We start from the raw sequence: 23,108 nt of genomic DNA, 5'->3' as shown, positions 1-23,108 counted from the left end.
CTGGGGCCTGTCTCACGAAGCGAGTTCAGCTTTGTCCAGCTATCTTTGAGTCAGCTTGCTTAAAAAATGTAACTCTGGTGAACCTGGATAACCGGTCTCATGAACAGCTGACTCTGTTGACTGAGTGTTTCATAGACCAGTTTTTCCAACCAAAACTACTTTGGAGGTTAGAGCAAGGCCATTCAATTACAAATTCAACTCAGCTTATTCAAACCCTTATTTGGCTTTTGGTAATTACAAATTTAAACAAGCTAAAAACAATGTAGTAAAAAATTGTTAGACAAGGTTGAATCCAAGGTTGAGTACAAAGTCTCTGAGATAAATGCTCACATGGGAGAGAATAAGGAGGTGGGGACAAAATAGAAAACAGAAAAAAAAAAATTCCAAAAAACACCCTAAAATTAGCCGGACAGTATCCACAGCATCATTATTTCTTGAAAGGTTGTTGCTTAAAGCTCTGTGTGTGTGTGTGTGTGTGTGTGTGTGTGTGTGTGTGTGTGTGTGTGTGTGTGTGTGTGTGTGTGTGTGTGTGTGTGTGTGTGTGTGAGTGTGAGTGTGAGAGTGCGTGAGAGAGAGATAGAGACATACGTATTTAACTGTTTTTGCTGCATAGTAGGATTTATGAATCAGAGCTGTTGCCTCAGTGAGCTGTTATTATTATTAATGGGTTTTGGGAATACCCCAGCGGAGCCACAGTAGTAAGCAGACAGTATCCCACTCACACTGCGTGACATGTACATACACACATAGAGTGCATACATTCTGCAAATAACAAGACATGTTCATTCAATTGCACGTCAAGCGCTGCTATGGATTATGCTGTATTGATTTCAGCTATTACATCTGTTTTAGTTATGAGGAGGAGATGCAGATGTAAGGGGAGGAGACGCAATTTAATGTCCCTCTTGTGTATTATGAGGATTTTCCTAATATTTTGTACACAGCGAGCCTGCGGAGACTCTTTCCACATCTGAGCCCCAAGAGTTCAGAAATGTTAAGTGAAGTATGAAGGCTGTTATCAAACCCAGGTGTGATTTAAGAGTAGTTTAATGAACTCCTGGGAAGTTAAATGATATGATTGGTTTTGTCATTAGATACAGTGAGAATCATGGCAGCCAGAAATGAGATGTTGTGGTCTGCAGAAGAGACTGAATGTCTACATGAAATGTGAAGCAAAGGAAATGTCAAAACACAAACTGTTGAAAGGTCAGTCCACTAAAATCATATAACATATAACATACTTTCCACTTACAGAACCGCAAGTGTTTCAGATTTATTTGCCAAGATCTCTGCCACTGAGACTTTTGCTACATGCCAATACCATGGAGGTGGATAAAATTTTGTTTGTGGTGCTCAAAGCTTTGAAAAATGACATTTGAAATTTGGCCTTTCCAGAATCTTGGAAATCTTTGAAATGACTGGGTTTGTGAGGACAAGTATGTGGGAGGATTTTCTACTACTACACACATGCATCACACATAATACTGATATATAGGAGGCGCAGTTTTCTTTCTTTCATCATGCAATCACCCTGATCTCATCCTCTTTCTCACCACCACTCACACATTATCACGGCACCCTCTTTTTATCACTGTCCCTGCTTCGGCTGCAGATTTCCTTTTATTGCTGCTCCATCACACCAAGTTAGAAATATTTCACCTTACATTTGAAGGACACGAGCCATGGCATGGAAAAGAGAAACATTTAACAAGTAGCTTTGTTGGGAGGAGGGAGTGCAAGGATAAAGGTGGTGTAGGATGAAGCGCGGGATGAGGATTGATGAAGTGTCGGGTGCTGGCAGGTAAATATTTACAGCAGCAGGAGAAGGAAACTCACATTCCATTCATTCTGCTCCCATTCATCCCTCCAAAAGTACTATTTTTCCTTTATAAAGTCCATTTTCCGCCAGTATTTACATCTCGCTGGCAGCTGTTAACACTTAGCCGGTGTGTGTATGTGTGTGTGTGTGTGTGTGTGTGTGTAAAAAAATGTTCTGTAATAAAGCAGCATTACGTCAGGCCTCAAGAGATGCTGGCAGAGGATAAACACTGGTCTCCCTGGTATCTCTTCTCATCTTACCTCATTGCACAAAACACACACACACGTGGGAAATGTGCATTCACAAACACACACCATTCATGATTAAAGCTTCAGTGTAGGATATAGGGGAATATTTTTGGCCGAAATGGAATGTAGTAACTACATATAAGTACATTTTCTTTAGTGTATAATCACCTGAAAATATGAAAACATGGTGTCCAACTTGCATCACCGCCATGTTTCTACAGTAGCCCAGAACACACCAGCCAAACAGCCTCTCTGCCACAAACGCATCGTTAATATACAGATTTTTTTTTTTTTAATGTGGAACTGCTTTATTCTGTGTTTTTACAAGTTTAATTCACCAGGTCAGTTTGTTTTGGAGAGAAAGAGACCTCTGCAGATAAGTGGGCTCTCAATAAAAACCTCTTGAACTTCTAAATATTAAGTTATCAGAGATAAAAGGTGATCACAAATAAGCAAGTGCTGGGTGAGCAGCCTGCCTCCAACATGCCAAACAGCACAAGAGAAAGACTGGTTTGTGATCACGTTTTCCTGTTTTCAAGTCGGTCATCGTAGCCAGAATGCCTGTCTATGACAAGTGCATTGCAGATACACTGATTTTTTTAAATGTGAAACCACTTTGTTCAGTGGTTTTACCATTTTTAATCAACAGGCAACTGTTTGTTTTAGAGAGGAAGAGACCCCTGCAGATAATTCGGCTCCCAGTAAAAACCTCCTTGATGTCTAGATACTGGTTAAAATCACCGGGTCCACTTGTTTTAGAGAGGAAGAGACCTCTATGGATATTTCGGCTCCTGGTAAAAGCTTCCTGAGCAATGAACACTGAAGGAATTCCAACTGGGAGAAGTTTCAGCTGGTTACAATCTGCAATCCTCAAAGCTAGATGCCAAAAAACCTCCCTAAATCTTTAACACTGTTCCAAAACAGTGGTCACAAAAAGCACACAGTCCTGCAGAAACAACTTTTGCATTTACAATTGTAATACACTCAAAAACCAAATGGAAAAACTGGACATTTCCATATAACGACCACAAACACATGCTAAAACACACACACTCACATGGGGTCATAGGTTCACTTTGGCCCCAAAGATCAGACTTTCTTGCTCTGCCAACGTAGCATTCAGAACTGTAACTTAAGCTTCTCTTTTTTTTCTCTCTGGTTGAACTGCCTTTGACCAGAATAACAATCCAGACCAAATTGTCTGTAAACGGTTGCCCAGGAAAGACGGGACTGCTTCATGGAAAACAATATTGTGATTCCCACAAAAACTCAAAGATTTTGGCTCTTGCCATTTGGAACCCAGAAATCTGTTCTGTTTTAGGGAGTAAAAATATACACAGGAGGAAAACAGAGAGGGAAAAATGCGTGCATGTTGTGGATGGCGGTTGGGTTGTTTATATGGGAGGATATAGCATAGCCCTAGAGTCCCTCAGGGCCCATAAGAGCTATGTGTTTGTGAAACAACAGAAACTGCGGAAGAGGAAAGGGGTATGGAAAGAGAAGGAGACAGAGGCAAAATAATAAATTCAGCAAGGCCTTCAGTAGGTTGTGGGGCACAAGAAGAAGAGGACAAGAAGAAAAAGTTTACTAAATGTGATAAAAGTCAATTCAAAAAGCTCATAACCATATATGCTAATTATCCTTAAAATGTAGTCTTATAAAGGTTAGTCATGCCCTGTTGCTGTGAGCGGATATTTGAGAATGTTACTCATTGCATGTGCACAGTTATTTCAACACTGTGTATCATCATAATGTTGTCATATAAGACCATGAAATGATGTCTTCTTAAGTAGCCAGATGGCGGAGAGTGCGTGTTAGTGTGGGTGTCTGAGTGTGCGTTTGTGAAAACGAGGGGGTTGTCCAGATGCACGTGTGCACGGGTGTAATTTACAGATCAAGTGAAGTTGGAATTTTGAGCCTTAAATAACTGCAAAGCCGGAGCTTACATCATACAACCCTTCTTTTGACCTGAACTAATGAATTACTGGAGACGAGTGGTGACGGAGCTGGAATGATATCTCCACAGTGTAAACATGTTTTGTGAATCCTTTTTGATGTGCAATGGAAACTCATAATAACGTGCAACAATAAAACTTAAAAGATCTACTTCAGGGCTATAGATTTATTAAATAGTTATGCAGTGCCCTGGCCTTTGTCATTTCTGGTGGTTTAAATGTAATACAACTTTGTGACATCTATCTAAAATCAACAGTAGTTCAACAGTAATGTCATTAGATCCTCCTGCTCGCCTCTTCTCTGACTATAACTGCTCTCTCCCAGAATTAGCAATGCAATTATTAGTTGGACTGAATGTGACAAAGGTTGTAAAAGTTGCAGCTGTACATCCACCATGAAAAAATTTCTGCATTTAAAAGGTTGATGGCAGTGGCCTTTTAATTTCCCATCATAACTCAACAACCATGTAAGTCTACAGCCATTTAAACGGCTCTGTGAGGCCGTGCTTATGCCGTGTTCATACTATTGGCAACACAACAACAGCACAGTCAGCTACACTGTCACCAAGTTGCCGGTGAAGTGTTGCTCAAGCTCTCATTGACATAGTTATGTTGTCCTGAACTTGTGTGTGTTGGCCACTTGTAACAGAGCACCTCTACTTTATCTATAGCTATGCTTTTCATCAATGTCTGAGTCCCATCACATTTAGTTGTTCCATTTTCATTAGAAAATTATCCCAAAACACTGGGAAAAAATGTCCAGAAAGACTATATTATAAATTATATCAATTTTACATTTACAATTATGTTACAGAAAAAAAAATGAAATATATGAAAATATATATAATATATAAAATGATTTTTTCAGAACTTTTTAGGTCTTTTTTGTTTGTTTTTGTTTTTTACTTTTTATTTGCATGTACTTATTTTCAGGTTATTTTCTTGTGACTTTTTGTACTAACTTTTTGCTGATTTTGGCAGCATGTCTTCTTAAGTTTCTTGTGCCTTTCCCCATGTTATTGAAAGAAAGCAAGTCAATTTTCCTCAGTGTTCAAATGGTTAAGGGATGATCAACGATTGGTTCTTACTACACCAATATTAAGGCGATATAAACTCATTTACTAGCAGCATCTAATAATTGTATAGTATGTAAACAAAGCCAGCAGTTAAGCCACAAGTGATTCAACAGGCAAGTTATTTGGCAATTTGGGCCTTTTAATGTGTACATACATCTCTGTGCTGTGAATAAACCTCTTGATCATTAGCAGCGGCTGTCATGTGCACCAGTTCCTCCACAATGAGCCTCTGGGGCTCGCACAAGGAAACTGCTCAGAGTTGATCAATATACACCAGACAAGACTCACACACAGCCACGCACAAACACACATGATCTGACACAGAACAAGCTCCTTAAGCAACACAGGGGCTCTTTGTATGTGTCATTCATAATCGAGGAGACGCTTGATTATAGACCATGGTCTGTTTTCTCCTTTATAACTGCAACACAAAAGCTACAGTGGAAACAATGCAGACATCAGCGCAAGTGCTGCTGCACGTTAATGTGTTCGTGTCTATATTTAGAGGAGTAACAATTGAAACAAAAGGATATTTGCTGTGTTTGTGTGTCTAGTCACCAGAGCAACTGTTTACATTGCTGCAGAATCAGTAGTGGGTGGTTTACGGATCACTGTTGTTGGACTTAATGAGAGGTATTCATTGTGCGTTGTATTGGTAAAGGGGAAGAAAGAATACAACAAATCAATATTGATGCCAGTCACTGTTTGAGTAATTGTTTCTAAAGTATTTTACACACATCACTCAACGCAGTCCCTTCTCTGTCTCTCTTTTGTGTTACAGAACTCCATCCGGCACAATCTCTCCCTCCACAGCCGCTTCATCCGCGTCCAGAACGAAGGAACAGGGAAGAGTTCCTGGTGGATGATCAATCCAGAGGGAGGGAAGGGTGGCAAGGCTCCTCGCCGCCGTGCAGTCTCCATGGACAACAGCAACAAGTACACCAAGTCTGCCCGTGGCCGTGCTGCCAAGAAGAAGGCAGCTCTGCAGGCTGCAGCCGCTGCAGCTGGTGAAGGCGGCGGAGACAGTCCATCAGGTCTCTCAAAGTGGCCCGGAAGCCCAACGTCACGCAGCAGCGAGGAGCTGGATGCCTGGACAGACTTCCGTTCTCGCACTAACTCCAATGCCAGCACACTGAGCGGTCGCCTATCACCCATTCTGGCCAACCCTGAGCTGGATGAGGTGCCTGATGATGAGCCACCTCTCTCACCCATGCTGTACTCCAGCCCTGGTCGAGCGCTGTCTCCCGGCAACCCCGCGACCAACGGGAAAGCTGTGCCGACTGAGCTACCCCGCCTGGCCGACCTGGCAGGTACAATGAACCTGAATGACGGACTAACAGATGACCTGATGGATGAGTTGCTGGATAACATCAACTTGGTGCCAACCGTTTCAGGACCGGCAGCTCCAAATGGATCCTCAGGGTTCAATTTTGGGTCCAAAACCAACGGGCTAGGCTCCCCTTCCTCAGCCTCTTCTCCCTCCAACAACTCTTCCTCTAACGGTGGAGTTAATGGTTACAGTAACTCCATCTTTGGCCCCCACACAACGGGCTCCACACTGCGTCCGTCCCCCATGCAGACCATCCAGGAGAACAAGCAGACGTCCTTCTCCAGCATAAGCCTGTCTCGCTTTGGCAGTCAGACGCTACAAGACCTGCTTAACTCTGACAGCCACAGCCACAGTGATGTCATGATGACCCAATCTGACCCTCTGATGTCACAGGCCAGCGCCGCCGCTCTCATTTCTCAGAACTCCCGCCGTGGACTCATGCTCCGTAATGATCCCGTAATGACCTTTGGGACCACTGGACTTCAGGGTAGCCAAGGGGAGATACTACAAAGTAACAACCACAACCAGAGCTCCCTGAGGTCTATAAACGGAGGCCTGAACCTCGCCAATGAGGCTAACGCTCTGGCTAACGCCAAGCAGCAGCTCCTGCTCTCACCTTTGGGAGGAAATGGTTCCTCTTCAATGCAGATCGACACCTCGATCTTCTTAAATGGAACAGTAAGCAACAGTGGAGGGATCTGCCAGGACCGTTTCCCCACAGATCTGGACCTGGACATGTTCAACAGCAGCCTGGAGTGTGATATGGACTCCATCATCAGGAGCGAACTGATGGATGCAGACGGCCTGGACTTTAACTTTGACTCTCTGGCTAACATGAATGGAGTCGGCAACTTCACAAGCACCAAGCAGACCTCTCAGAGCTGGGTACCCGGCTGAGGGCCAGGCCGGGGAGGAGCAGAGCAGGTGGGTATGTTTGAGTGTTGTGTGCATCCGTGTAAATGATGCAGCATGTGAGCAAATTTGAGATGTGGGAATCAGGGATGCACGGATCCAAGATTTTCTCCTCCGATTTCACCAACGCCGAAACACAGGGTACAACTGATGCCAAGTAGAGATCTGATACTAGTGCTATTTTCTTCCACATCTGTTACGGTTTCTGTGCAGAACTGATTCAGATATGTAGGCTAACATTACAGTGTATAAGAATAGGAAATATTCATATACCAACATGCTTTCTTGACTTGTGAAATTTTTATTCCTTATGTTTGGAAGGGTTTTGGTGCTGTAGAACAACAGCACAGTGTTGTGAACAGATACAGACCTGAAGATAAAAACACTGAACTGCAGTATAAACCATAATCAGAGTCAGTGCTCCTCTCATTGTCCTGTGAATCCACATGGAAAAGATTCTCTCAAGTAATTACATGCCTGTGCATCTCCTCACTAAACCACCTCAACTGTGCAACTTTGTATTTTACTCGAATCAAAACCAACCTGCTAAACAACGTAGCTTCTCCACTAGTGTTATTCCAATTGTAGCTGCTTAAAGTTTGCTTTGAATAAGATATTAACAGTCCTTGTTTCCATGGCTCTTCTCATTTATCAAGATTTGGTAAATATAATACAGAATGTATTAAATACACAAGGGGTTCAAGATGGTGTTCCCACAAAAAGTAAAAAATCACCTTTATCTACTTTTCATAAAGTAAATCTTTGGAAATGTTAGCTAACTGCAAAAGTTCCTGTTAACACTTGATTTCACAGTAAAGGTCTGCCTCTGCCTTCACAGTAAAATGCTTTTATTGTGAAGCAATGTTATAATCAAGACCAACTAAACTGAGGTCAAAACAAGTAGAGTATATTGCTACTAAGACATGACTTTGAGGGGTCAAGACCAGACCACACTGAGTCCCGCACTGCATGACACACTAAAATGTGAAACATGTAAATTACCGGCACTCCTCAAATTGATCTGGAAAATCCACATTCCCATGAAAATACCTACAGAAAACAAATGGAAATCCCTCTTCATTCACCTCTGTAACTGCCATCCAGTATATATGTGTGTATGTATTGATGAATATGACAGACATTATAGTAACCAATATTTCGAATGAGAAATAAGTTATTGGTTGCATTTGATGCCGGAAGCAGTGTCGGACGTAGCAGAGTCGGCGCCCTAGGCAAGCTCCACCACCAAAAATATGTATATATTGTCTGTAATTCTTACTGAGCTAATGAGACATCAACACGAATTAACAACTTAGCTAAGTAATAATAAAAAATAATAAAGGAATATTGACTGAATATTCTATTGACTATTGAATATTGACTGAATATAACTTTTTGACTGAAAGGATTACTCACTGATAAACACATTAAAGTGGACTGCACTGGTAGGACGAGAGGTGGTACCCCTTTGGCAGCCCCCTCACTTATGTCACCTATAGGAAGATCGACCACTGGCAGAAAGTTTTACATCCAGTCAGTCATATTTTTAAATAAATCAGACAACGCACAGGCAATTAAGTGATATCTCCACAGTGGTGTTCTTAACCAGTCTTGAAATAAAAAAGCCTACTTTGTCTAAGATCTAGTAAAAATGCAGTAAATTCTGAGGAGACAGAGATCTTCAAAAAGTGGTACCTGTCTGTCTTGATATCTGTCTTGAGACTGGGGAGGAGCCTATCTGGAGTGCTACAACACTGTTGTGAAGTAACTACCAACAGTAGCTTTAAGCACTTAAACTCACCGCTGCAAAGTGGAACACAAAAAAGTGGACTGGTGACATTTGGCTAATGCTTGATCGAATCTGTGTATTCCTTAAAAAACATTTAACTTTAGAACAGGTTTGTACACAAGGTTTTTCTTGCTTTTACTAAGTAAAGTACGAATACTCAGACATAATCATCTCGTCCTTTATCTCTCCAGGTCTGAACTGTGTAGTGCAAGAGAAGATCAGACACACAACACCCTTTTTGCCAAACCTGCCATCAGCACAACGTAAAATACAAACCCTGTGTTTACAGAAGAAGACTTTACCTTCGCTCCCACACTGGTGAACCATGAATGATCCAACAGACTCTAGAGATACTGCACATCAGCCCTCAAAGCCTCCTGTGAAACAACAACAACAAAAAGAAAGCTATGTCAAACTCACAAATCTTAGAATTATGCAATTTTTCCTTTGACACCCAGTCTGTTGATATCAAAGAGACACTGTTTTATCAGAAGGGGTTTCAGGTGGAATACAAGGACTTAATATCAAGCAGAGATTGAAGGAGTGCACGGTGCAGTTGTTCCCGTTGAAGACAAATAAAAGTGTAAAGAAGTGATGTGGTGTAAATCTGATCCAGTGGTTTCCTGGGATGTGTTATGTTGAAAAGAATTTCCCTCTGTTCCCACTTTAGTGATTTTAAATGTTCAGTGTTTGTTTTTTGGATTTTCTGTTTTATCATTAATTGTTTCTGCATCGTACATGTCTTTACAAAAAGAATTGGTGTATTGATGAAAGATGAAAATGGAGTATCTCACTCGCCGAGTGGCCACACTTATAGAACATGCAATCACACAAATGGACAAACCCACAATTTTTCTCAGTTTGCAAAACTTCAGAACCGTTAGAAGTTAAAATATCTCAACTGAATGCCACGCACTTCCAGTTTTGTTATTATAAATTGCTTCATTTAAATTAAACGCTGCATACTGAGGGTTATATTACAATTAGCTGAATATTACAAAAATATTTGCTATCTTTTGTGTATATCTAACTGTAAAAAAAGAAAAAGAAAAAAGACAAACATTAAAATTATCATGGATATTTGTACAGTGCAGGGCAGTGTAAAGTTCAAGAGGGAGGGGGAAAGATCTGACTTTTCTTAGATTTCTTAAATTCTGGTGTCAAGGTCGTTTATCACTGCATACGATGTAGCCAAAATGAATACCTGTGTCCTAGGGTTGTGAACATTTCCACACCATACAGGTGCTATGTAAACAGTGTTGAATCCTGCCCCGCGAGCAAGCCGTGCATTTTGTTTGTTCGTTTTTTTATCCACGACCTGCAGAAGCCCAACGCTGGCTACTTGTAGCGCGAACCTGCAGATGGCGGCAGCGCTGGCGGGGAGGGGAGCAGGGTTTTAGGCTCATTCCTCTAGAAGCCATTTGTTTCTCGAGTAAAACAATAAGCTATCTCTGTATATTGCCAAATTACTTGAAACAAACAGTAGGATATGCTGGCAGCCAAATCACAGCACACATACACATTATATTGCACACACATACAGTAGATAGAAGAAATAATACCAGGGATCTGTGTTAAGCTCTGCTGTTTTCTTGTCATGAGCTTGTGGGGCTTCTTATGCATATATAGAATCACTCAGGGGGGAAAAAGGGAGGCTTCCCATTTTAAGTAACATCAAGTCACATTCTAACGGTATTTTAACATTTCTTGATTAAAAAAAAAAACTGTTTGTGTTTGTGAATTTGTAACCTGTGAACTTCTGGCCGTCAAGATGAAGAGGGAGATAAAAGTCAGGATTAAGACTTCTCACGGTCTGGTATTTTTTTTGGTTTTGCTGTCTTTTTTTTCCCCTCTTGTTGGACTCGTGACACACATCCCCTCATGGACACGCCTGGTGCTCCTGCAGGTGACTTCCTGTATCTCCTGAGTACATGTTAATGTGTGTGTTATTCTGTGGAGTTTATTTCTGTTGAATTAATCTCACAAGGATGTGTAACTCCTCACTATCCCTCATGGTGCATACAGCACAGCTGACTGTATGCATGTATGTATTTATGCATTATGAATTGTGTGAAATGCATATATACTCGCTGTATGTCCTTATATACTCATGTAGTACTTGACCCTTGGATTTTGTGATACCTCTGAAGGTAAAGTTGAAGATATAATGAACAACGTTACATGCCTGTTGGGAGGGAACACTGTTACCAGCGATTTAATTGTTGAACCAGATTTTTGAAAATGGTGGAAAGCACCATTGTTGTAGCATCTGGGCGCCCTGGTATCCCTTCTCTGTCTGGGGTAGCGACTGAAGTGTGTGCCCCACTGTGTATTATAGTGTACAGATGTGTGTATATCACTTTGAGGCAGAGACAGAGGAGTGTGTGTGCATGGTTGGCTAGAATGATCTACTGTGCTATCTGAGGTTTAGTGCATGACCTAACTGTACCCCATAGACCCTTCAAATGGTGCCGTCCTGCAACAGAAATTGTAATACAGAGAGGCACCCTGTGTCTTCAAACATTTTCTATTTTTAAAAATCAGGGCTTACGGAGCAGTTAAGATTCTGTGCACTAACTACAGGCTGTTTGTAAAGATTGACAACGCTTCTCCGCTTACCCCCACTGTACACAACTGAAGCCAAAATATCCTATGGATGTATAAAGAGAACTAGATACAGCATTGAACATGGGGCCCTATTCATTCCTCTGAGAGTAGCTTAGTGGCACAAATGGTTTAATTGCCACATATAAAATTGCTTAGACACTCTGGGGATGATCGGCAGTACTTTCACGCTGTGCGACCCATACAGCAGACGCACAAGAGACTTGCGGTGGCTGAGCAGCTAACTTCTGCCAACTGAAGGGCTAACTTCCTGTTCAGTGCTCTGTTAACGTGAATGGAGATAAAATGATTTTATCTTGTGTTGACAGAAAATGTTAACAGACCAAAACGATCAAATCCCCCCCGATAAAACGAGTCATTTTGTGGGGGTTGTGACGCTCAAAAAAATGTGTCCAATGATTTTAAGACATGTCTTTTACCATGTAACTCAATGGGAGAAAAGTCTTTTTCAGGCCGCAGGGCATCACATGGTGTAATTAAACTGTTTGGCCACTATGGGCGCACTTTTTGGCCTCATACAAAACTGAAGCCAGAATAACACAGATACGGCTGCTGCCATCTTGTTCTGGTGACATCGTTTGGAGCCAGAGTCTGTGCAGTAGCGAGCTCCACTGTATTGAGTTCCTACCCAAACACCCGTTAAACCAATTACAAGCCACGCCATTGATCACAAGCATACGAACTGGCAAACTAAATCATCAATCGCGACATCAAACCCCCTTTTTATAGTATAAATTAACTAATTAATGCCAAATTTAACAGAAAAATTAACACTCAAACATACATCAGTGTGATAGGAACAACCGAAAATGACAGAAACCATCTATAGGAAAAATCCGTCTGAATTTTTAGTTTGGCCCATGTCCCATTTTTACAATCTATATTGCAGCCAGCCACCAGGGGGCGATCAATATGTTTTGGCTTCAGGTTAGGAGAGCTGTCATGTCGACTATCTTTATTATACAATCTTTGGTACAGACACAGAGAAAGCCTCCTTTACAGACGTTCCTCAGCTTCACACTTTATGATTGACTGATTTTATGTCGAGTACAATAGGTTCACGTCCTGGTGCTCTCAGTTAGTGTTTGGTCATGACTGAGACATGCTTAAACCGTCATCTGACAACAAGCTGGAATTTCCTACACCATCACATCTAAACTTTCCAGAGCATTTATCACATGTCTTTTGGCAGGGGGGAATCCTGAGCCATCACCTGGACTGCTGAGCATTTGAATTTATCCACACTGACTGTGCTAAATATAATGAGCGCTTCACTCCTCCTGTGAAGACGACTGACAAGGTGAATCCAGGGAACCCTGTAATCCTTTCTGTTTAAAGAAGGGTTATTTGATCCCTGATAAACTGCAAATCTCAAGTGCAGGAAGGCGTTCCTTACACGCATTCAGTGTAAAATGTTTCAGCTCTTCAGGGAGATAGTTTACACTTAGTCATAGTGGAGCAGGCCTTCCACACAACCACTCAGTGCTTCATTCAGGCACAGATCATCTCCTCTTGTGTCCAACACACACCTGCAGCAAAAACGTGCAAATTTAAAGCTAAGAAAAGCAAAAAAAAACAACAAAAAAAACAAAGAAGAAGAAACATACCACTAGATACCTTAATCACCTCTTGGACGTTACCTTTTCATTATCTTTTCCATCCTTGTTTAGAGGCCCAGGCCAGCGCCCCTCCATACGCCCTCTGAACTTTGCCCTTTATTAATCTTGCTTCTTCTCGACTTGATGTTAGTGGGTATTTTTCCTGTGTATTCCATTTTGAATTGTAATCTAGTTTGTATAAGAAATGGTGCGCATGTAAATAAAGCTTGGTGAGGCTCCACACCCTTTCCATGTCTGTGTCTTAACTGATTTTTATTGCTGTGAAAATATTAAAGTATTAGAAGTACATTAATTTCAGGAGTGCTCTTGCAGCACAGGGCAGCCGTTAACAGCTCATATCACCAGGAGAGGAATTTTCAGCCCAGCAAGGAAAAAGCTACAGCCCTTGCCTGCCTTACATATGATGTTAATTCATGTTATCCTCCCAAGTTTTTTCCAAAACAGTGTGTGCGGAGCACTCATGCATGAACAAATTTAACCTCACACTCCCTCCAGGACATAAATCTCTTTCTCACGTCAGTCTAAACAGCAAAACAACTCCATGTTCTTCTCAAGTTCCTGGAAGTCCTCTTGCACAATGTTTGTTTTATGCATTAAACGAGAGCAGACTACAGCAACCCCCTGATACCTGACACCAGGCTGGGTGCTTTTCTTCAGTTGTTGCGAAACATAAAAGGGAAGGGGAGAGGGGGAATAGTCGGAGATGGGGTCACTTGCATGTCTAAAATTTTCCCCAGGCCTCTGCACCGAATATTAACACAGACCATAAACCAGTCACTCCACTACTGCTCCTCTTATTCTCCTTCTAGCCTCCCCCCTGTTGAGAACAGCCAATTGGCTACTTCCCCCTGTGCCAGAGGTCAAGTCTGTTGATCATAAAAAGATTATTCAAGGGATGCACGACATTAGCTTTTTTATATCCGATGTGCCAATACATAACAACTAATTTGGCCTGTAGCTAATACCTAAACTGATATATCCACTTTTTTTCTCCAGCTAATTTTAGTGATCATCAAGTTTCTTTTGTAGTAGAATTACATCATATTGCGCATACAAGTTACTAGCATCTAGTCAAAATCTGGTCATTTCTGTGGTTGCATTGGAGGAACTTGATGAAGCATTTTTGACTTATGACCTAAAAAGTGGTTTCTTATCATCAAACTTTACACATTATAAACCACTGATACAGCCAAAATAGTTCCTACATGAGACCGCTCACAACAAGGTCTGTGGATTATCTTGAATAACCAGGTCATGATTTCTGAAAAGAGAAACTACTGTTGAGATTTTCAAATATATTCATATGGCTCTTTAGACAACACAAGTCGAGCACAATCCAGTTCCATTATATTGAGGCAGACATCTCTTGGATCGATATCTCCAACACTTTCCAACTCACACCAAAAAAATCTAGATTGATTAATAGCACTACAGATAAAATAAAAGCATGTATTTTTGAACTACACACATGAACTATCCCTACAACACAAAAGCAGCAAAAATACATTGACCTATTAAAACATTCAATTACAGCCTCTGCCACCACCCACATTTATTGTTCGCTCCCTATAATGAACATACAGCTGCAGACCCACTTCATCAAAGCGCTGTATATTCACAGCACCGCAGTCTTTGTCAGAGTAAAAACCAGCTGAATAATTTGTGAAACCCAAGCCGTGTCGTCATATACAGTATGGTACATTCATAACCTCGCTGCCATTGTTGCCAAACCCAGGCCATGCATCAGGTACTTCAGTTCTACCAATGTGGCCCTTTCATTTTGTACAAAAATAAGCAAAAGAACCTCAAACAAACAAAGTCCTCTCTGTTTGCTCGGTATCTTCAAGCACTCTGTCATGAAGAAGAGACATTTTAGAAAGGATGAAAGAATTGGAGGGAAAAAAATCCACTGTGCTCTTCCAAACACACATTGCCAAAGCTCAGGGTTGACTGCAAACTCCAAAGTACTCAAACATGCTTTATGACTGAAAAAGCAGCCTCACCACAACTACAAATACCAAACCCACATTTCAATAGCAGTTCCCAGTCAGCTGGTCACCTGACTGGCTACATGTCTGGCCTGGCTGCAGCCGCACCAGCCTGTCTGAGGTCACTGAGGTTACTGGCTGAGTGGAAACTCTTCTTGTCTGTGTTTTCAAAACTTATTTTAGAGAAACTATCCAGATTCAACATTTAGCGATTTTGAGCCCTAGCATGATGATGGATGTTATTTTTTAGCTTTAAACTGACAGGAAACTAAATGAGGTTTTCATATTTACACCATAAGTTTACATTTTCTATGGTTTGAGTGTTACAAAGATATATGCTTGTGTCATTTTATCAACACCAATCAGTTTTCTGATTCTTATTTCGGGCCGATTGTCTCGCCAGCTTTTATGTCGTGTCGCAGCTAACTGACTGTGTCAATTTGTTTGCCCACCGTCTTCGTCTCCACCCACATTTTGGTGTTTTATTCGCCTCTCCTTTGTTCCATGTCAGCGGGCTCCTATTTCGTAAATGTCATCTTTGTTTTAATAAAGGGAGCAATTAACCTGTGTACTCACCATATGCCACCACAAATTAGCTCATGGTTGATTAAATTGAGCATCTTGTGAACAAGTGACTGGGCATACAGCGTACGCTAATGTACTGGGTGAGGGTATGTGTGTGTGTACTTGTGGCAGTGGTGGAATGAAACAAAGTACATTTACTCAAGTACTGTACATAAGTAGGATTCTGAGGTACTTGTAGCCTACTTTAATATTTCCATTTTCTGCTAGTTTATATTGCTACTCCAATTCTCAGAAGGAAACATTGTGCTTTTTACTCCACTACATTTATTTGAAACCTTGACCTACTATTTTTCAGATACAGATTAATACAAAACATAAATCAACAAATAAATTGTGATGTACTATTTAAGACTAAAGTACCCAGCAGAACATGAAGAAATTAAATTGAGCTTTAAAGTGTTTAGCACATTAATCAATCAATAAATATCATAAAATATAATTATATACATTTTTCTAACAGCATGATGAGGACTTTTTACTTTTAATACTTTAAGTATATTTTGACTTTAATAATTTTTACTTTACTTCAGTAAAATTTAGAATGCATGACTTTTACTTGTAACAAAGTATATCCACCCTGTGGTGTTGCTACATTAACTTAAAGGAATAGTTCAACAACAAACATTTGTATATCAATAAGTAATGTTGTGTCATCTTGAATTTGTGAAGAAAACCACCATGGAAAACAGCAAACATGTTAATTTATTAATTGATTAGGGACCATGTTTAATAACAACAAAACACCATGCAGTATAATCCAAGTTTTATTTATCCAGTCGTATGCTCAGTACTTCACAAACATGTCAAAACCCTACTATTTATAACTGAACTAAAAGTCAAATATTACTGTAGATATGCTCTCTTCACCTGCAGGAGTCCAATACAAAGGTTCTTTATGAAAATGCACTTGTTGTAAAGTTAGCACCAGACACCAGCCAAATGCTGATTAAATGTGCAAGTGGCTGCTAGATTTGCATCACTCACAAGCCAATTTTGGATTCACCAGCCACAGTAGCAGGTGGACAAAAAAGTCCATTTCCAACCCTGGTTGGGAGGTACATAACATACAGCTGGATAAATGAGACTTGGATTGTACTGCTCAAGTTGTGTGGAAGTTTTTAAACAGATGTTTTGATATAGTTTTGCTGTTGTTAAACGTGTCAATCAAATCAATATGTTTCTGTGCAGGCATGCAAGAAAATGAATTCAAGGTAATACGGCATGACTAATTGATTTTCAAATGGTTATTTTGTGGATGAAGTATTCCTTTAAGGGGCATGTCTGAGTACTTTGTACACCAATGATTTGTGGTTTACCTTATATATCACCAGTGTCCTCATGTCTCTCTCTGTTAACTTTTCAGGAACTAACACTGCATTGCATGACAGCTATATGTGTGCATTAGGTTACAAGTGTTTTCCCGTTGGCCTTCATGTACCAGTGAGTATGGAGATTACAATGTAATTCTACCTAAAAGGGAGAGGTGTGGTCCTTTAAGTTCATCCTTTGAGTTCCATGTGAGTTTCCCCACACACGCAAGTGTCTCTGTGTTTATTGTTCAGAGTACAGTGTGTCGTGAGTCAGCTCCACATACAGAACATGCCTGCCGCTGAGTCACACTAAAAGCCTTTAAACCCTCGAAACCATGAAGTAACGACAGAAGCAAACCTCTGTTGACGTTTGGTACATAATAGTTGTTTGCTAAACCATGCACCATATCACACACTGTAGCATTGAAAGTGAATTACAGTTTTGATTTTTGTGTGTTGTTTCATCTGATTTCTCACCAGAATAATCAATCTCTGAAGCTGATCATTAGACTGACTTTTTGTCTGACTTTAATCATGTTCTCCCCATTGTAGAACGGTAATCAATGGACACAACGTCAGGCCTATTTGACACGCTGAACATATCTGAGATATGGCTGTGATTCAGAGGTCTGGAATCAGGCTAATGATGTCCTGAGCTACAGCTTGCCAGGTGACATATTATATAATGTTTACCAGGACTGTGAGTCATAGTTATCTGTTGTGACAGCTACACGACCACAGAAGAAGACATGCTATCAACAGACAAGAGAAGAAGTCACAGTATGCAGCGGTCTGATTATACCAGTCAAGGGAAAAATATATTACTCTTGAAATCTCAGCAACTCGGCTTTGTTTCTTTCAAAAACATGAAAAAGAAAGTATTGAGCCACTAAAAAAGAAATGTCCCAAAAATGAGCAAGAATAAGTACAATTAGCAAAAATGTACAAGAAAATTAACTACAATGATCAAAAAAGGTAAAAGAACAAAAACAGGAAATGACCTGAGGAAGTGCAAAAATGAAATAAAAATAATAATATAAATTAAAATTAACATATTTTCTTTAATCTAATTTTGAATATAATTATAGCACATATTACTTTAGTTTTCTTGATATTTTTCACTCCGTATTTAAAATCTTTTTAATGACTCTTTCAAACTAATTTTCAGGTCATTCTCTTGTCACCTTATACTATCTTTTTTCTTAAATTTTCAGGACAACCCCTCCAGAACAGGGTAAGACACACAGCACACAGGGTAAGACACATTTTAACATTTCAAAAGTTTAAATGCTTGCAAAAGGCATCTGAATGCAGCACAAGAAAACTGATGGTGATCCAGGTTTCAAAGGGTTAAACAATACGGCTTTTCTTAAACTTTGACAGTTTACTCCTCGCCACTGTTTGTGCATGGGTTAACATGGAAAAACGTGTGTATTGGCTAATGTTAGCTTACTGCAGCTAACACTATTGTGATATATATCAGCCAATAAGTAACAATTGTATCACAATATATTGGCTGAAAAATTGATCTTGGATTTTTTTTTAAACTTGCAAGTATTGATGCTGGTATCAGCCTCCGATAAATCCAGAGTTGATCGGGCTCTATTCTTTAGGTTTGTTTGGAACTTCTTGTGTCACTCGGTGGAGTAAAGTTGTCCTGCATTTAGATTTTAATCTACAGATCAAGTGTCATTATGTGGCTAGTAACTGTAGCAAACACATATTTTCAGGACACAGCTTTGCAGCCTTATCATAGATGTCATTTAACTTTACTGTCCACTGTTACGATCTTTTAGTCATCTGGTGACTCACATCTTGATGAAAACATGTATGCACAGCACATAACAGCAACACTGGCAGGATAAATGATCAACACAACAACAGAAGATTTTAGGAAATGTAATAAAACCTTAAAGGAAAAAAAAAGATTAAAACTGGATCTCTTAGCGTATACTGCCATATTAAGGATCATATTATTTTGTAATATGTCCAACACTAATCCCCTCTCAAACCTCATGACCTATGACTAACTACTGTCTTTTAATCCCAGTCTGCTAGGGAATGACAGGTATGACTAACCTGAGACCAAACTTTGTTTGAGCCATAACAAAAGGCTTAGGCATTAATAATTTTGCAATTTGAACAATCAAGAAGACAGACAACTGCCTGACGAGACTGGAGGGTGAGCAGTCACTGTGGCTTCCGGCGCTATTAGTCATAATGACAGGTTGGGTGACAAGTCAGTCCTGACAAGAAGACAAAAGAGCTAAATACAGAGAAATAAGTGAGAATGTCTGTGTTTACACTTACGCCAGAACTTCAGAACTGTTGTATTTCTCCACCATTTATCTATTTAGCTGTCTGTCTATCTGTCTATCTGTCTATTCATCTATCACTTATTAACTTTTTAAAACCTGGATCAACATAATTTTTCTTGTGCTGCATACAGATGACTGTTCAAAGCTATTTGATCCTTTGAAACCTAAGAGAAAAAAAATCCTGAAAAATGGGGGGAAAAGGCAAGGACCAACTTATAAAAAGTGTCCCACAAATTGCAATAAATTAGTAAGTGTAGTGTAAGTGTAAGTATGTGTTTTTGTGTAATTTTCTTGTTTGTTTTATAATTCTTATATTTTATTTAATTATTTTATATTGCCTTATTTTCAGGTAATTTTCTTGTAATTTTTGTAACTAATTTCTTACTAATTTTTGGGCCATGTGCTTGTTGCCTTCTCCACATGTTTTTAAAAGAAATCAAACCAATTTGCTCAGATTTGAAGGGTTAAAGGGACAAGTAGAAGGAAGATTTGTTAGTCATTTTTTTTAAAGTTTAAAAAACGAAATAACATTGGTCCTTGATCCTGCGTCATCTTTTGAGTTGAGGAATCAGTTAAATAAAATCAACAGCTACTATAAGGATTCCATCCAGTTCAGTCCAAACCCCACACAACTTTTCCCAAAATTGATAAGTGCTTCTCTATCATAGAAAAGTCATGCTTCAGCAGAAGGGACCATGGTGTTGCAAAAACAGAAAAATATAGCAAAAACATAGCAAGGATTTGAGGATCTACTGGCTGCTGCATGTACATCCACTGCTGTCGTCATAGTTCACCCTTTCCTGTAGTGCTATATATACAGTTTGTCCGTCTAGATTGTTTTGTATGAGTTTTGTAAGTGTTGGAGATATTTGCCATAACAATCTAAACTGATAAATAGCAATATTGGTAAAAGGGAAAATTATTATAAAAATTATAAAAAGTATTTTTGATTTTGTGGTGAACTGTCCCTTTAATCTCTTTTTTTTTTTTTTTTTCTCTCCACACTCGCACACAGATGGAGACACTGGATACTGGAGACACTGACTGTCTAATTAGAGGTGAGTCATCAATATGTGGTGTGGGGTTCAAAGTGTAAACAAGATGGAGATGTGATGGATCTGTTGAGATATGGCCATTAGTGGGCTTCTCATCCCCGAACACTGACACGGCTCCATTGATGGATGTGGTAGGGCTTCTCTTAATCTCGATAGCTCGCCTGATCCCTATACCTTATCTGAACTCCCACTACACACACACACACACACACACACACACACACACACACTAATTGCTGCTGGCCACATGAGGACGAATCCAAGATGAGGTGGGTTGGGGGGCTGAGAACTGAGCAGTCGTAAATGATACTTCTGTGTGTGTGCGTGTGTGTGCGTGTGTGTGTGTGTGTGTGTGTGTGTGTGTGCGTGCGCGCGCTAAGTGCTGCAGTGGAATGATGTCATCTCTGTAATGGCACACCCGCACAGAGCGGTTGAGCATTGTCCCGCAGCACCTCCATTCACAGGCTGTGATCAGCGTCATCACGGCAGATTATAGCTCAGACTCACAGCCTGTGGTGGAACGACAGATTGCTTCACACTGCACAGACCTTTTGTAATTACACATTTACACATTTACTTACACATACACACACACACACACACACACACACACACACACAACATGTACAAACAGACAAAAATCAGCAAAAAAAACAAAAAAACAATCACACTGTCCTTGCTGTAAAGTGGGAACAATCTCCTCGGAGTAATTTCTAACTACATAATCACAGGCCTTCATTTTCTTCTCTCTTCCGCTTCCTTTTGACATTGACAGTGCGTGCATCCATATGGGTACATCACAAGTACGAGCGTGTGAGGATGTGATGCACATTATCTGTGTGAAAAGTGAGGTGAGGTGCAATGAAATCACAGAAATAGAAAGGAGGTGAGAAGAAACGGCTGGGTTAGTCGAGGTGAGAGAGAGTCAGAGGAGGCAAAGTGTTGAAACTGGCATATTTTATAACGATAATTTCTACAATGTTAGAAGTACAGCAACTGTGCCTCCTCTCCTATGTCTGCCCTGCGTCATCAGAGCCCTTCAGTCGCTCCACAAAACAAAATACTTAAGACTGGTAGCTCTTTTAAGGACAGCAGCATCACCCTGATCTGTGTCGTCATTATCGTCCTTCTCTTTCATCTTCACTGAACTCTGTGATTCTCTTATATTCATCTGATGATAAACTGGGGAAAATTTGGTCTGCCTACAATGCCTCTAATCTTTTTCTTTCTTTTGACTGTTTGTGTGGTTGTTTTGTGGGCTTGTATACTCTGTGCTATGTTAGTTATGTTCTCTTTTGGGTTCACTTTGTTTTGTATTTTGTTGTTGTGGTTTGAAGTTATAGACAGTCAAAACTTTTAAAGTGAACTATCATTCTGAATATTACATAATAGCGCTTCTATAAAAAAATAAATTTGACACATCAAACACGTTTGACTTGAATAAAGAATACATACTGACAACCGAACTTTTGTCATGACAAATGAGCAAACTACGCTGATGGGGAGCTTGAGGGCGTGTGTACACAGCAGCTCTTTTTAAACAGAAATCTCTCTACAGAGTTGCTACGAATTCCCTTCTTAACACAGCCTTTGCATTTTTACACGGACCCAAACAACACTGCCATCATGCCGCTCTAGTGTGTTATTTAAGACGATCATGACATCACAACAGCATCTGCATCTGTCAGCAGCTTATACTAAACAGTAGCAATGGCATAACATATCAATAACAACCATTTACTGTCCCAGTTATATAGCAGCTCTCATCCTCTGCTTGGATGGTAAGGAGCTTCCGGACCTCATTGTTTTCCCAATTTGTAAACATTTACAGTCGCGGGATCTTCCTTTTTCACATATACCACACCTTCAAAACTCCACATCTGTCCCACTCAAAGTCTTGTCCTGACACTGTCAATTTTACACAAACCTCAATGCAGCACTAATACTACATTTGTTGATGAGTTAATGGCGAGACAAATCTGTCCCCCCATTCCAGTATAGTATATACAGAGCAGCAAGGCGGCATAATGGCCAATACTCCCACCTTCAACAGACAATGTAAAAGGGGCTGGCTATTTTAGAGGTGACAGAGCACTAGGTGCAGCTTCATCCCAAGGGCTTCATAAAAAAAAGCTTTTTTTTAAAAATAAAAATAAAAAAATGACAGGTTTAAATATTGATGAAGACTGGCATGCTCAGTGTATTGAGTTAATGGCAGTTCAACAAGGTGCTCTGTGGTTAAATGTTTTAAAAAACTGAGACAAAAACAACCAGCTTGCCTAGATGTGGTGGAGTGGTCTTTTGGAGCAGTCACAGGTTATCTTATATCCGAGAGAGAAAAATATAAGTGTAAAGAGTAGAAAAGTAGAAAAAATGCCAGCGTGTTTCAGCACAGTGGCCTTTGTCAGGGTGCCGTGATCCTGTACAGGTGTGCTAGGAAATAAATAAAGGTAGATTTTCTTATTGTGTTGTCATGTGA

General features: G+C 40.2%; 1 protein-coding gene and 1 long non-coding RNA gene across 2 annotated transcripts in view; one reads left to right on the top strand and one right to left on the bottom strand.

Annotated features, from left to right (window-relative positions):
- Window positions 1–13,602, top strand: part of foxo3b (forkhead box O3b) — a 58,678-nt gene extending 45,076 nt beyond the window's left edge. The window contains exons 3-4 of the mRNA XM_042503044.2: window positions 5,880–7,352; window positions 9,321–13,602. Coding sequence (XP_042358978.1) covers window positions 5,880–7,325 — 1,446 coding nt within the window. The 3' untranslated portion in view covers window positions 7,326–7,352; window positions 9,321–13,602. The remainder of the gene's footprint in view (window positions 1–5,879; window positions 7,353–9,320) is intronic.
- Window positions 1–23,108, bottom strand: part of LOC148186858 (uncharacterized) — a 100,343-nt gene that overhangs the window by 76,220 nt on the left and 1,015 nt on the right. The gene's annotated exons all lie outside the window — the stretch shown is intronic.

This window comes from Plectropomus leopardus, chromosome 16 (assembly GCF_026936395.1).
Source record: "Plectropomus leopardus strain MGB_pleo_1.0 chromosome 16, ASM2693639v1, whole genome shotgun sequence".
Lineage (NCBI taxonomy): Eukaryota > Metazoa > Chordata > Actinopteri > Perciformes > Serranidae > Plectropomus > Plectropomus leopardus.
The sequence above is the reverse complement of the archived record's forward strand: the minus strand, read 5'-3'. Positions and strand labels throughout refer to the sequence as shown.